This window comes from Nicotiana sylvestris, chromosome 10, assembly GCF_000393655.2.
Source record: "Nicotiana sylvestris chromosome 10, ASM39365v2, whole genome shotgun sequence".
NCBI lineage: Eukaryota > Viridiplantae > Streptophyta > Magnoliopsida > Solanales > Solanaceae > Nicotiana > Nicotiana sylvestris.
In genome coordinates, this window is record NC_091066.1 from 114,842,193 (window position 1) to 114,858,982 (window position 16,790).

Consider the following 16,790-nt stretch of genomic DNA (forward strand, 5'->3'; position numbering starts at 1 on the left):
CATGGTCAGTCTCGCTGCGGGAATAAATCAAGATGTCATCAATAAACACGATAACAAACAAATCAAGATAAGGCTTGAAGACCCTATTCATAAGGTCCATGAAAGCTGCTGGTGCATTCGTTAAACCGAATAACATTACCAAAAATTCAAAATGCCCATATCGAGTCCTAAAAGCTGTTTTTTGAATATCAACTTCCTTAACCTTTAACTGATGGTATCCCGATCTGAGGTCAATCTTGGAATAATACTGGGCGCCCGGAAGTTGATCAAATAAATCATCTATTCTGGGAATAGAGTACTTGTTCTTGATGGTAACTTTATTCAACTGACGATAGTCAATGCACATGCGCAACGACCCATCCTTCTTTCGGACAAACAAGACCGGTGCGCCCCAAGGTGAGACACTTGGCCTTATAAATCCCTTATCTAGCAGGTCCTTCAACTGGACTTTTAACTCTTTCAACTCTGCTGGGGCCATTTTGTAAGGCGGAATGGATATTGGTTTAGTGCCTGGAAGTAGATCAATTCCAAAGTCAATCTCTCTATCGGGAGGAATTCCAGGGAGATCTTCGGGAAACACTCCTGGAAACTCATTTACAATTGGTACCGACTGGAGAGTAGGGATCTGAGCATCTGCATCCTTAACTCGAACCAGGTGATAGATATATCCCTTGGAGATCATCTTTCTGGCTTTAAGATAGGAAATAAACCTACCCCTAGGTGCTACTGCATCACCCTTCCATTCTAAGACTGGTTCACCGGGAAACTCAAAACTTACTATTTTGGTTCTACAACCCACTTTGGCATAACATGACTCTAACCAATCCATGCCCATGATCACATCGAAGTCTAACATCTCCAATTCTACTAAGTCTGCTACAGTAAGACGATGACACACTTTAACTGGACATCCCTTATAGATATACCTTGCTATAACTGATTCTCCAACTGGAGTGGACACTTCAAAGGGTTCACACAACTTTTCTGGTTCTATCCCAAATTTCTTTGCAATATATGGGGTTATATAAGATAGGGTGGATCCTGGATCTATAAGAGCATAGACATCAAAAGTGAATATTGTTAGCATACCTGTGACAACATCTCCACGAGCCTCTGTATCCTGACGGTCTGCCAGCGCATACAAGCGGTTTCGACCACCGTCTGCATCATTAGACTTTGCTGCACCGTGCCCTTGTTGGGCCTGAGAGTTATGATGGGCTGCTGAATTAGTGGACTGAGCTGCATTGCCTCCATTGTTCTGTTTTACCGATGGACAATCCCTCAAGAAGTGGCCCTGCTGACCGCACCCAAAGCAACCATTTGTGCCCAAACGACACAACCCTGGGTGCCTCTTACCACACGTGTTGCAAATAGGGTAACCAGGGACTCTGTAGCCCACACTAGCCTGTGATTGCGAATCTGCTGTTCTGAAATTCTGGTTTTTCTTATTAAACTTCGACCTCGGAACCGGTGCACTAGCTAAAGATGGAGCAGGTCTTGATTTTGATTTCTTGAAAAACTGGCGATTGCCTCCTGCTTGAGATCCCCCATGGTTGAAATTTCTGCAGACTTAGCTCTCTTGCTGAATTCCCTCTCCTTCTCTCTCCGTAGTCGCTCTTCTTCCTTCAACCTGTCTTCGTTCCCTTGAAAAAAGGCAACCATCTTAGTGATGGTCATGTCATTATTCTACGCAGCTATATTAGCATCAGCAAACAATTCATCTGAGAGCCCCAACACAAACCGCCTAACTCTGGCCCTCATTTCACGTACCATTTCCGGAGCATACTTGGCCAGAGAGACGAACTTGAGGTAGTACTCATTCACACTCATATCATTCTGTCTGAGTCTCTCAAACTCCAAAGCCTTAGCTTCCAAGACCTCAATGGGTAGAAAGTGCTCAAGGAACGCATCTGCAAAATCCTTCCAAGTCCCAGGATCTGCATCCTCCCCTCGGGACTCTTCCCATGTTTCATACCACGTGTTAGCAACATCCTTCAGCTGGTACGCAGCAAGCTCTGCTGCCTCAGTGTCTGTAGCATGCATCACTCGAAATATCTTCTGAACCTCATCAATGAAGTTTTGCGGATCCTCATCCTTTTTAGACCCTATAAAGATGGGAGGTTTCATGTTGAGGAATTCCCTAGACCTGGAACTACCCGTCTCACGAACATCACTTGTTCCCTGCCTTTGAGACTGATTAGCAACAATCTGGGTGAGCAACTGGATAACTCCCATGACATCCATGTCTGAAGCACTGGGCACTGAGCCCGATGCAACTCCCTGGACTGGAGTGTCCTCCTCCTGAGCAGCATTAGTTGTGGCCCCCTGGCTAGTAGCTGAGGCCCTCCTGGTGTACTTTCTTTTTGCAGGCATTTTTTTGAAATATGCAATTCACACGGGTTAGAAAGATTCCTGAAAGCAAATCTCTAACTGCACGATCTAGAGTATGAAAGAAATGGAACAATCCTAGATGTCTTGGTGGTCAACTACTTAAATGTGTGGCGCGCACACACACATAAAAGAGACCCCACTAGACACGGCTTCGTAGACTTCCTAGGACTCTTGAACCTAGGGCTCTGATACCAAGCTTTGTCACGCCCCGAACCTGAGCCTAGACGTAACACGACACTCGGTGCCTGACTACATGTGACCGAGCGAACCAACTGGCTGGCTGAATCAACATGTGGTGTAACTATGAGCTAGAGATAAATATAAAACATGATAATCTACTAAAGAGTCTAACTGAAATATCATAGATGCGGAAAATACTAAAACATCTGCAAGTATAAACAAGTAGCCGACAAGGCTAACACATGAAATCCTGCTAAGATCTGACTGATTGGGTTATAGTCTGCAAAGCCTCTAAAGAATACTGAAAATGCTAACTGTTTACCTGAACAAGGTCCCCGGTATACCTTATTAACTGAAATACTAGAATGACTAAAACAAAAGAGAAATAAGGCCCCGGAAGACTGGGGCTCACCAATAGCTGATACGAGATGTCCTAGCAAGCATAATCATCAACCTACAAATCGTTACCTGCATCGCGAGATACAGGACCCGGGCAAAAGGGACGTCAGTACATTTGAATTGTACTGGTATGTAAAATAGCTGAACAAAAGAACTGTCAATACTGAAACTGAAACTGAACTGCTAGCTGATAAACTGATAATTGAACAAGGAAGTAAGGATGTGAATACTCCTTTTTTGAATGATGAACAACCTGTTTAACTGAATATTAAAACTGCGGCCTCAGACCCAATATGTATATATATATATATATATATATGTGCACAATTGCGGCCTCGGGCCCAAGTATACGTATACATAACTGCGACCACTGGTCCAAAATGCATAAAGCATAAACTGCGGCCTCAGGCCCAAATGCATGTGTTCAACATTCAGGAATTTAAATCAGGAACTGAGAATCATACTGTAATATATGATACTGAAATAATGAGCCATACCGGCTTACATGATACTGGTTTAGTGAATAGGAGTAAACTGAGATGAGTATTCGTAATAAGTTGATTTGTCATAACTGAAACTCATAGAATATCGAATGATCATGAAACTATGTCATCTAGAGAATATAAGTTTTACTTCTATTCATGGAACCAAGGCATAATTACTTTCTGAGGAAACTAGTAATGTTCATGATGAATGGGACGTAGGGAGAATCATAGATATTCCCAAACGTAAAGAGTTAGCCTTACATACCTCAATTTACCCCTTATTGATACTACAATGATCCACACTACTACGAACCTCCAATCTACAACAACAACATCCAATGGAACCCAATATTAGTAATAAATTCCATAACTTATGCCATTTAGGCATATTATCAAACACCTTGTAGGCATAGATATTTACACCTCATAACTATAGTGTTGGTTCATCCAACTATCACCATTAACCAACAATTCATTCCACCATCATTCCTAACAAATTTATAACTTCCAACAACATATGTATGACCATCCATTCACACCCAACCAACAAATCCTATCAAATAATCACCTTTAAATCCCTACCATGGTCATGCATTTAAATTGGGAATTTATGACTTCCAATCACCATACCATAAGTTGTAATACTTGATTCATACTCATAATTCCATAATAACACCATATATGTAAGTCTAAGGGTGTAGGATTACCTCTTGTAGACCAAATCTTGAAAGACAACTTTTGGGGTGTTCTTGAGATTTTGAAGAAATCCTATGAAACCCAATCAAAATCATGTTGTAACTAGTGATCGAGAAGTGAAATCACCATGAAAACACACTTAAAAACTCACCTTAGGTGTGCAATTGGATGCCTTGGTCGAGTTGGGGTGTAGAGGAAACCCTAAGCTTGAGAAATGACTCAATTTCTATTATTTCCGGCCTTTAACGAACGGTTTGTTGAGTTGGAAACTAGACTCAAAAGCTTTAATTTGATATGTTATGCATCACACAACTAGTTATAAAACCGGAGATATGATCGTTCAAAGTGAGGTCTTGTGCGCACTCATTTACAGATTTGTCTAATATGAAACTTTTCCAACTTGGCTTAGACTTAGGCCTTTCCTTAGACCCCAATTCACCTCTAATATGACTTATACACTTATTAACATAACCACTCAATTACTAGCACGATAATGCTCATTTAATGCATCCACAACTGGTTCAAATTACGGGATGTTACATAAGCCAATGTAACGACCCGGCCAGTCATTTTAAGAATTTACGCCCCGATCCCCTATTAACTACTTTCCCCATATTTGTTTTTGCTATGGTGAGTTGCTGGGACAATTTATTTGGAGTTTCGGAGAGTTTTGGGACACTTAGTCCCTAAATGAGAGTTTAAGTTGTAGAATTTAGGCCGTAGTCAGAACAGTATGAAAACGGCCTCGGAATGGAATTCCGTTGGTTCCGTTCGCTCCTTTGAGTGATTTCGGGATTAGGGGCGTGTTCGGATTGTGTTTTGGAGGTTCGTAGCTTATTTAGACTTGGAATGCCGAAAGTTGATTTTTTTAAGTTTCTGGTTCGATAGTGAGATTTTGATCTAAGGGTCGGAATGGAATTCCGGAAGTTGGAGTAGCTCCGTAGTATTTAATGTTATGTGTGTACAAAATTTCAGGTCATTCAGACAAGGTTTGGTAGACTTTTTGATCGAAAGAGTAAATTGAGGGTTTTTGAGTTCTTAGGCTTGAATCTGTGGTTGATTCGATGTTTTGATGTTGTTTTAGATATTTTAAGGATTGGTATAAGTTTGGACAGTAGTATTAGACTTGTTTGTGCTTTTGGTTGAGGTCCCAGGGGCCTCAGGATGATTTCGGATGGTTGACGGAAGGATTTGGAATTTGGAGTTGCAGCTAAAGCTGCTGATTTCTGTCATAACCACACCTGCGGTTGGGTCCCGCAGGTGCGGAGCCGCAGAAGCGGCGCTAGAATCGCAGAAGCAGAAAGGGGGAGAGCCACAGGAGCTTCACTGCAGAAGCAGTACCACGTCTGTGTATGGGAAACCGCAGGTGAGGACTCTAAGTTTAGTGAATTGTCGCAGATGCGACCTTTGTTCCGCAAAAGCGGGACCACAGGTGCGGTCCCATGGTCGTATAAGCGGATTCGCTGGGCAGAACATATAAATAGTTGCCTTCGTGAATTTAAGTTATTTTTCACCTCTTTTCAAACGGGAAGAAGCTTTGGGGAGCATTTTCAAGGGAAATTTTCAGAGGAATTCATTGGGGTAAGGTCTTTGGTCCTTAAACTCGTTATTGAGGTGATTTTTATCATTGTAAGCATAAAAATTTAAGAAAAATCAGTGGTAAATTGGGGGTTAGGGCTTGGTTAATTAGAGAGCTTTGAGTGATGACTTGAGGGATCATTTGAGGTCCGATTTTGGTACTTTTGGTATGACTAAACTCGTAAGAGTGTGAGGATTCTGAAAATATAAATTTTACCCGATTCCGACACGTGGGTCCGAGGGGCATTTTGGTCATTTTACCTAATTTCACGTATTAGCTTAGAATTTCTTTGTAGAATTAGTTGCTTGAAGTGTTATTTATACTATGCAATTGAATTGAATACATTTGGGCCATCTGGAGTCGAGTACTCGTGGCAAAGACGTGATTTCAGGTTGACTTTGAGTCAATTCGAGGTAAGTGGCTTGCCTAACCTTGTGTGGGGAACATTCCCCTTAGGAATTGGTATTATTGATAATTGAAATGACTTGTATGTGAGGTGACGAGTGTGTACTTGTGCTAATTGTTGAAAATCCAGTTTTTTATTAAGTAATTACTAATATGTTTTTTACCTATTTATACTACATATAAATTTAAGCCAGTTGTTAGCTTAGGAAAGCATGCCTAATTGACTTAATTTCTCAAACTACCTTATTTGGATTAAGTGCAACATGCTAGGTTAGAAATACCTATTTTACTTGATATGGAACTTGAATTGCACTGTGTATTCTTGTTGTTGTTGCTGTGTGTTTACTTTGGGACTACGAGACAGTATCCCAGGAGATCCCCATGTATGTTTACCTTCAGACTACGGAACGGTATTCTGGGATATCTCCCCTGCACATTTACATTGGAACTATTGGACTGTACCTGGTAGATTCCCCCTATACTGAGTATTTACATATGGAACTACTGATCGGTAGAGATCCCCTCGCATTATGAGTTGGACTACGGGACGGTATCCCCAGTTGTTATATTTGTGTTGAGTTGTGTCGCGTCCCCTTTTTTTCCTTCGCGGAATTGGGTTTATGACATTTTTGGTTGGGACAACTCTTTCCTTCTGGGAAAAGGGGTTTGCAATTTTGAAGAGTCGTCACCTAACGATTTAAGGTGCGTTAGGGCACCTACATGGTTCATTTGTAACTACGTTTGGTAACTAGAGATAGGGTAAGGGCTTGAAATTATTCCAAGGGGAAGGTGTTAGGCACCCCTCCGGATCCACTAACGTGGTTCCCGGCCAAACAGCTTTTGTGAATTTGTACAATTAGCAAATAAACAAGTAGGGCTCAAATAATAGGGGATTTAAGTTTAAATACACAGGTGTAAGAAAACAACTAATGAAAAAAGCGAGATTTTTAAAAGAATTACAATCTAAGCATATTCATAAATGTAAAGGAGTGTGTCCTAGGTTTGCTTATAATATGAATCACATCAAGGTAATACACGGTATGACACTCCTTAGAGAGGGGCTACACGTGGTATTAACGCACCGGTCATCATATTCATATATACCCTTTCCCGCCCCGTGAAGGTAATTAAAGCGAGGGTCGGTCTCGACCCATACAATTACTCGTCCTTTCCTATTAGTCCCGGAGGAATTTAGGACTCATATCCTATAAGAGGGGGTTCTAGGAAGACCCTCAGGTTTAAAGGCAAAATACTAAGCGACAAACAAGATCATATAGGACTGCATTTAGGGGGAAAACACAAAAATAGATAGAAGGCTCAGATATACCTCCACAAGTAATGCACATAGACAACACGACTCATACACAGATAAGGTCTGAATTCAGATCCTTAGCATGGTATCTAAGTTATAGCAGCAGAACTAGATTTATTACATGACTCAGAAAAGAAGTCTGAATCAAGCTTGCCTACTAATTTTAACATGCTGACAGTTAAACAAAGGCAGTTCTGGTTTTTATTTAGGTCAGTACCTAAGGCTTGCCTAGGCGTAAAGTAATATGCAGCAGTTATTCAGATTTATTAAAACAATGTGGAGATTGTTTTTCTTCTAAAATATGTTGTTCTAAATATTCAAAGACATGCAAGGATTATTATTAGTTTGTTTAAAGCAGGATGAGACTGTTGACACTCCTTTTCATGCATCAATAGTTAACTAAGCGTAGCTGAATGAGGATGAACGAGAACCTATTCATGTTATCTAATGATTTATATGCAGGATTCCTAAAGCAGGATTTCTAAATGCACAACATGATTGCAGAATTTCCTAAGAGTAGGATTTCTAAATGCACAGCATGAATGCAGAATTTTCTAAGAGCAGGATTTCTAAATACACAGCATGATTGCAGAATTTCCTAAGAGCATGATTTCTAAATGAAATTTTAGAACATGTTTACGTGGGCAGAATCACATAATAACAGCTTATTTTATTGTTATTATCTACCCTATAGACATGATTTCTAAGTGTGGATGAGATGCTGAAAACAGTACATATAAATCCTAAATATCATGATAGATAATGCATGGCATGCTTGGCATGTTGTACCCAAACATGGTTGTTATTACGCATAGAGAAAAGTAAACCTAGGAACATGATTTCTACCCTGGATTATACTACAGCATGCATATTACCCACCCCTTTTCACTATCCAACCCCAATACTTGTTTAGAAATTATTACAGACCAATATTGAAATGAATTACATAAGCAGGAAAGAAAGATAAAAGTTACACTATATAGAGCCTGAAAATAGGCCCGAACTTTCAACACCTGATTAGGACTTCCTCCCTGAGTTATGTAATAAATCACCTCAAGTGCCAAGATTGTTCCATAGTCTTTCTCATATCTAGGTTTGTCAGAGTTACCAAAGGACCTCAAGGGATCTCGGGCAGTGTCATACCCACACTTCATAGCCAAGACACAGTAAGTGCAGTGTGGAAAGGCCAGCTTTTATGTGTTCAAGTTAAGAGGGAGCTCAAAGGTCCCAAAGCAAAGCTCACACAAAAGGGGTAGAACCTAGTGGTCTAAAAGTATGTGTGAGAGTTCTTGACATAGATTTAAAAGAGTTGAGTTGAAAACAGTTTGAAATAGCATGTTTGAAAAAGTTTGCAAAAACAACAGAAGAGTTGCTTAGGGAAAAAACGATTTTGAAAAGAGAAGGGGATAGGAGTAACAACAACTTGGAACAACCCATCACACACAGAACAAGTTCAAAGAATAGTACAGTTTCAAAAGTCACAAATAGGGAAGTAAGGGGTTGGGCCCAATTATGAAACACATAAACATGGATAAGAGGAGAAGCGCATAGACCAGCAAGTGCAAAGAATAAGTAGGAACTAATTGGGCTCCAGACCACAAACTACTACTTCGAAGTATTAACAAACGGATCATGCTCGAAATTAGAATATTAATAGGAAATAAGACATAGAGACAGGGTATGGGTGTAGTCATGCTGAGGGCAGGAGTCTATTACACACAATTAATCATGCCACATAGTGTTAATCAAGTACATTAGGAGTCTATGATACTAACATGGCATATTAGTTGAGGGAAATAAACAAGGACTCAAGTAAACATGCTGATTACACTTGAACAAGAGAGAGCAAAACTTAAGCATGCTGAATAAAGCAGTAAACAAGAAGGGCAATTAAACACATAAGCCATTAAATTAGTGCAGAAGGAGACATGGATTAACAGACAGGGAGCACATAGAGTTGAGTTTTAGAATTGAACTAGTAACATACCAGTTAAGGAAGAAAAAGTGCAGAAAGTAAAGCAAGAAAGTTCCACAGTCTAGCCTTGGCTTTCAGCCGGCTACACAAGCAGCTAGCACAAGTAGTAGAGAAAGAAAAGAGAGTTTGAGTGTGTGTGTGTGTATCTATTATGAACTAATTGTTCGTTTGTTAAGACTGTAGAAGAGAGTCATTTATATAGTAGTTTGAAAACTGGTTCAAAATAAAGCAAGAATTAATTCTTCAGTAATTATAGAACTCAGTATCAATTAAGAATGAAAATCAGCCAAGTATCCCTTAATTAAGGGAGTAATTTACCAATGGTAGAAAGCAAATAACAGATAAGGTAAAAATCCAAGTAGCATAGGTACAGAATATGTAAATTAGGGCTAGATACATAAGGGTCTAATTAAGAAAATAACAATAGAAATCAATTAAAATATAGTCAGTCACATAACAAGGTAAGAAATAATTTTAAGGGATAGGAAAAATAGCCGAAAATCTGTATAAGAGCATCAATACTGTAAATCAAGGATTTCAAGCATCAAAAAAATAGTACTAATATTAAGGGAAATAGTATAGACTCCCATGAATAAACCAATAAATGGAGTACAAACAGGAAGAACCAAATCAGAACGCTTAATAAGACATCACTAGGGTGAAAGTCATAGAAATACTCTAACTAGTCATAGCATATCCATGAGAATCGCATATTCAGACAAATCGACTGAACGAACAGTAAAGACGAACTCACAATCACAAACTAGAGTGAAACAAATTAGGGTTTTCAACGTAATGCATCAGATAAAAATAAACCATTTAAACATAGTAAAATTATATGATAATACTGAAAATCAGAATAGAAGTCATTTAAAAAAGGTTAAAAAACCCTAGTCTTGAAGACGAAGGGTTACTTTAGAGAAAATCGGAAAAAACCTCTGAGGAAAACAACAAAAGCTCAAAATATACACAGATCTAAGATAGATCTAAAAGAAATCGGAGGATCTCAAGAGTTAGGGTTTCAGAGAACCTAGAGAAGATGAGAAAACCTTAGAACGTTACCGGTTTTAGCCGAAAAAGTCATGGATCTTACTCGAACAGCCATGGATGGCCAGAAAATGGCATGAAAGACCATGAATAGGAGTTGAACCGCTCCAGGTTCACCAGAGGACCTCAGGGTAGTGTCAAACCGGCTTGGGGTGAAGCAGGGGCTAGGAGATGATGAGAGGCCATAGTTTCCGACGAAGCAGGTGGCCGGAGAAGGTGGATAAGGTCCATCGGAGAGGATGGGAGAAGAGAAGGTTCTAGAGAGAACGAGAGATAAAGAGAGAGAGATAAGTGTCGATTGAGTGAATGAGAGAATGAGGGTTTGGGGGCGGGGGTAGTCTTAGGTTAACTATGGTAAGAGTAAATTCGGGTATGGTTTGGGTATGGTGGGTTTTTAATTGGGTTGGGGGTCTGTTAGATTTAGGTTAGAATTGAAAGCCAATTTGGCTATAAGTTAAATAGCTAGTCTTTTAATTATTTAATATATAAAAAAATAGTAGGTACTTTCTAAAAAATAATTTAAAAATGCTAAAATGATATATAATACAGAATTAGCAATTTAAAAATACAGGATCCAATTTTATGCATATAAAACATAATTAAATATTAAAAGGGCTAATATTGCAATTATGTGCAATTTAGTTTTTTAAAAATACTAAATATAATTATAAAAATATATAAAAATTACATCAGCCATATTTTGGTATAAAATAGAAATCAAATAAATAAATTATCAAAACAATAATTTGGAAAATAATTATTGGGCATTTTATGGATAAAAGGGAGAAAATAAATCAATCTAAACCCTTATAATTGTGGAAAAATAATAAAAACTTTGTGCATGCTTATACATGCTATTTTTAAGGCATTTATGCATATTTAAAATATATAGGGAAAAATTGGGTATCAACAAGTTGTATTTCTTCCTGTGTTTACTTTGCCTCTGTAGTAGTTGTTGCTGTCCTTTATATCTTGTGCTACTTTTACCGTTGTACTTACTTATACTGTTTTTGTTCTACACTGTTGAACCTTATATTTTATTTAACCTCAGTAAGGCCCTGACCTTCCTCGTCACTACCTCACCGAGGTTAGGATTGGCACTTACTGAGTACCGTTGTGGTGTACTCATGCCTTTTCTGCGCATGTTTTTCATGTGCAGATCCAGGTACTTCCACTCAGACTTATCACGCTTGAGACGAGGCGCTTATAGAGACTCCGAGGTATATCTGCCGCGTCCACAGACCGAAGAGTCCCTTTCTACTCTCCCTTTTGTATTATCCCTTATGTACTTTCGTTTCTTTGTTAGACATTCCGGTGTTAGATGTTTGTTGACATCCAAAGGCTTGTGATCATGAGATTCCGGGTTTTGGGAAATATTATTAGCTTCGAGAGTTGTTATTGTGTATGCCGAGCGACATTTTAAACACTGTTTTATTTCACTATTTTGATTTTTAAATTATTTCTTTCGTGATAGTTGTTTATATTCCGCATTGTTAGGCTTACCTAGTCGTAGAGACTAGGTGCCATCACGATGGTTCACGAAGGGAGAAACATGGTCGTGATAAGTTGGTATCAGAGCTCTAGGTTTATAGGAGTAATGAATCATAAGCCGATTTATTAGAGTCTCGCTGATCGGTACGAAGACGTTGTACTTATCTACGAGAGGCTATGTAACTGTTAGGAAAATTCCACTTAATTTGATTTCCTTGTCGTGCAAGATTTTGACATCACAATTCTAAACTTCTGTCTTCTATTTTCTCACAGATGGTGAGGACACGTGCTACCAGAGATGATCAGGCACCCGCGCCCCTACTACAATCGTCATAGGCCAGGGTCGGGGCCAGGGTAGAGGCCGAGGACGTGCACGTGGTGCAGCTAGAGCACCTGAAAGAGCTACCACCGAGGTACCACCAGCAGTTCCAGCTGGAGTCCAGGCACTTGATACGCCTACTGATACTACTACTCCAGCTCTTCAGGAGACTCTTGCGCAGTTCATGAGCATGTACACCACTTTGGCTCAGGCACGGTTGCTTCCCCTTGCTGCAACCACATCTCAGGATAGGGGAGGAGCACATACTCTCGGCGACCGCACTCTTGAGCAGCGAGTGCATGTTTATCAGGTCCTAGAGATTATTCCTATACAACCTGTAGTCCCAGGTCAGCCCGAGGACAGGGCAGCGGCTTTAGAGGATGAGCAGCGGAGACTTGAGAGGTTCAAGAAGTATGATCTTCCTGTATTCAGTGGGTTATCCTCAGATGATGCCTTGGGATTTCTAGAGGAGAGTGACCGCATCCTCCGTACTATGGGTATATCAGGATTGAGTGGGGTTTCTTTCACTGCCTTCCAGCTTCGAGGAGCTGCCTACGACTGGTGGCACACCTATGAGTTAGAAAACACGGATGTGGCAGCTTCACTGACTTGGACCTAGTTTTCATATATGTTCCTGAGAGAGTCTACTCCTCAGAGCCTTAGGGACGCATGGCATGCAGAGTTTGAGCATTTGTGCCAGGGTACTATGACTGTCTCGGAGTATGCTATCTGTTACACTAGCTTGGCTAGACATGCCCCAACCTTGGTTTCTACTATTTGTGAGAGGGTTCACCGGTTTATTGAGGGGCTTATTCCCAACATCAGGTCTAGCATGGATCGAGAGTTGGAGATGGATATTTCTTATCAACAGGTGGTGATTATTGCTAGGAGGATTGATGGTATCAATTTTAGGGAGAGAGAGGAGAGGGAGGTCAAGAGGTCTCGAGAGTCGGGCCATTATTCTGGTGCCCATGCCTCAGCTGTAGGTTGTCATAGTAGGGTTCATATGGGTTGCCCCATTCATCCAACTCTTCCAGCAGCCAGTGGTATTCCAGCTCCTCCTAGGCCTCAGGAGCCTTATTATGCACCTCCAGTATCTAGTGCGCCTCCTACGCAAGGTGCTTTCAGTGGTCAGTCCAGCAGACCTGACCCAAGCTAATCACATCCACCACATCCTCCCCAAGCTTGTTTTGAGTGTGGTGATTCACGCCATATGTTGAGGGATTGCCCCAAACGTAGGAGGGGTGCACCTCCATAGACTTCTCAGCCACAGCGTGCCCCGCAGACTTCTCAGGCCATGGTTATAGCTCTAGTTGCTACCCCACATGCTCAGCCAGCTAGAGGTGGAGGTCTAGGAGGTAGAGATCGCCCTATAGGGGGAGGCCAGGCCAGATAATATGCCCTTCATGCCCGTACCGAGATTGTTCCCTCCGATTCTGTTATCACAGGTATTATACTGGTTTGTCACAGGGATGCATCAGTTCTATTCGATCCAGGCTACACTTACTCTTATGTGTCTTCTTATTTTTCTCTGCAGTTGGGTGTACCTTGGGATTCTTTGAGTTCCCCCGTTTATGTTTCTACTCTTATTGGAGATTCTCTTGTTGTGGACCGCATTTATCGGTCGTGTTTGGTTGCTCTTATTGGTTTTGAGACCAGAGCCAATTTATTGTTGCTCAGCATGGTAGATTTTGATTTTATCTTGGGCATGGACTGGTTGTCCCCCCATTATGCTATTCTTGATTGTCACCCCAAAACCGTGACGCTGGTTATGCTAGGTGTACTACTTGTTGAGTGGAGGGGTGATTTAGATCACACTCCCAGTAGAGTTATTTCTTTCCTTAAGGCTCAACGTATGGTTGAGAAGGGGTGTGATGCGTATCTAGCTTTTGTGAGAGATGTCAGTATTGATACCCCTTCAGTTGACTCAGTCCTAGTAGTACGGGATTTTCCTGATGTGTTTCCAGCTGATCTTCCGGGCATGCCACCTGATAGAGATATTTGGCATTGATCTGTTGTCGGGAACTCAGACCATTTATATTCCTTCATATCGTATAGCTCCTCCTATGTTGAAGGAGTGGAAGGATCAATAACAGGAATTGCATGATAAGGGTTTTATTAGGCCTAGTGTATCACCTTGGGGTGCTTCTGTCTTGTTTGTGAAGAAAAAGGATGGTTCTATATGTATGTGTGTTGATTATCTCTAGTTAAACAAAGTTACAGTGAAGAAACGTTATCATTTGCCTCGTATTGATGATCTGTTTGACCAGCTTCAGGGAGCACATGTGTTTTCTAAGATTAACTTGCGATCAGGTGACCATCAGTTGAAGATTCAGGAGACAGATCTCCCGAAGACTACTTACAGGACTCGGTATGGTCATTACGGGTCCCTTGTTATGTCATTTGGGATAACCAATGCCCCAACAACCTTTATGCATTTAATGCATAGTGTGTTTCGGCCATATCTTGACTCGTTCGTCATTGTCTTTATTGATGATATTTTGGTGTATTCTCGGAGTCGGGAAGACCATGAGCAGCATCTGAGGACAGTGCTCCAGACTTGTAGGGAAAATAAGTTATATGCTATGTTCTTGAAATGTGAGTTTTGGTTGGATTCCGTGGCATTATTAGGCCACGTGGTATCGAGTGAGAGTAATCAGGTGGATCCAAAGAAAGTAGAGGCAGTGCAGAGTTGGCCCAGACCATCCTCAGCTATAGAGATCCGTATTTTCTTGGCTTGGCGGGTTACTACCATTGTTTTGTGGAGGGATTTTCATCGATTTAAGCCCCTATGACCAGGCTGACCTAGAAGGGTGCTCCGTTCCAGTGGACGGAAGAGTGTGAGGCGAGCTTTCAGAAGCTCAAGACAGCATTGATTACAGGCCCAGTTTTGATATTGCCTACAGGTTCGGGGTCTTATACTGTCTATTGTGATGCCTTGAGGATTGGCCTTGGAGCGATTTTGATGCAGGATGGTAGGGGGATTGCCTATGTGTCGGGACAATTGAAGGTACATGAGAAAAATTATCGTGTCCATGATCTCAAGCTAGCTACCATTGTTCATGCCCTGAAGATATGGCGTCATTATTTGTACGGTGTTCCTTGTGAGATTTTTACTGATCATCGGAGCTTGCAGCACCTATTCAAGTGAAAAGATCTAAATTTGTGCCAGCGGAGGTGGTTAGAGTTGTTGAAGGACTATGATATCACTATTTTGTATCACTTGGGCAAGACCAATGTGGTGGTCGATGCTTTGAGTCGCCGGGAAGAGAGTTTGGGGAGTTTGACTTATTTACCAGCATCGGAGAGGCCTATGGTGATGGATGTCCAGGCTTTGGCCAGCCAGTTTGTGAGATTGGATCTTTTGAAGCCTAGTCGGGTTCTAGTTTGCGTGGTTTCTCGGTCTTCCTTATTTGATCATATTAGGGAGCGTCAGTAAGATGACCTTCATTTTCTTGTTCTCAAGGATAAGGTTTGGCATGGTGATGCCAGAGATGTGACTATTGATGATGATAGGGTATTGAGGATGCAGGGTCGTATTTGTGTGCCCAATATTGATGGGCTTTGGGAGTTGATTCTAGAAGAGGCCCATAGTTCGCGGTATTCCATTCATCCATGTGCCATGAAGACGTATCAGGATTTGCGACAACACTATTAGTGGAGGCGGATGAAGAAAGATATAGTTGGATTTGTAGCTCGGTGCCTCAACTGTCAGCAGGTAAAGTATGAGCACCAGAGACATGGTGGGTTGCTTCAGCAGATAGAGATTCCGGAGTGGAAGTGGGAGCGGATCACCATGGACTATGTAGTTGGGCTCCAACGGACTTTGAGAAAGTTCAATCCTATTTGGGTGATTGTAGATCGGCTGACTAAGTTCGCTCACTTCATTCATGTGTGTACTACTCATTCTTTGGAGCGGTTGGAGGAGATTTATATCCGGGAGATTGTTCGTCTGCATGGTATCCCAGTTTCCATCATTTCAAATAGGGTTACTCAGTTCACATTATAGTTCTGGAGGGTCGTTCAGTGTGAGTTAGGTACTCGGGTGGAGTTGAGTATAGCATATCACCCTCAGAAGGACGGACAGTCCGAGGGCACTATTCAGATTTTTGAGGATATGTTCCGTGCATGTGTGATTGAGTTTGGAGGGTCCTGGGATCAGTTCTTTCCATTGGTGGAGTTTGCTTACAACAACAGCTATTAGTCCAGCATTCAGATGGCACCGTATGAGGCTTTATATGGTTGGCGGTGTAGATCCCCGATAGGTTGGTTTAAGTCAGGTGAGGCTAGATTATTGAGCACAAACTTGGTTTAGGATGCTTTGGATAAGGTTAAGGTGATTTAGGATAGACTCCATACAGCCAAGTCCAAACAGAAGAGCTATGCGGACCAGAAGGTTTGTGATGTTTCCTATATGGTTGGAGAGTAGGTTCTGCTTTGGTTTCACCTATGAAGGGCGTTATGAGATTTGGGAAGAAAGGGAAGCTAAGTCTGAGGTTTATTGGTCTTTT

At 41.2% G+C, this 16,790-nt stretch overlaps 1 protein-coding gene across 1 annotated transcript; it reads right to left on the reverse strand.

The window, feature by feature from the left end:
• Positions 1–1,686: 1,686 nt before the first annotated feature.
• On the reverse strand, positions 1,687–2,373 carry LOC104214291 (uncharacterized). Its single transcript, XM_009763942.2, has one exon. It carries the CDS (start codon positions 2,371–2,373, stop codon positions 1,687–1,689), a length of 687 nt encoding a protein of 228 aa, XP_009762244.2.
• Positions 2,374–16,790: the final 14,417 nt, after the last annotated feature.

Bases quoted from the DNA above. Each gene is read 5' to 3' on its own strand.
- LOC104214291 (XM_009763942.2), bottom strand. From the start codon at position 2,373: ATGCCTGCAAAAAGAAAGTACACCAGGAGGGCCTCAGCTACTAGCCAG.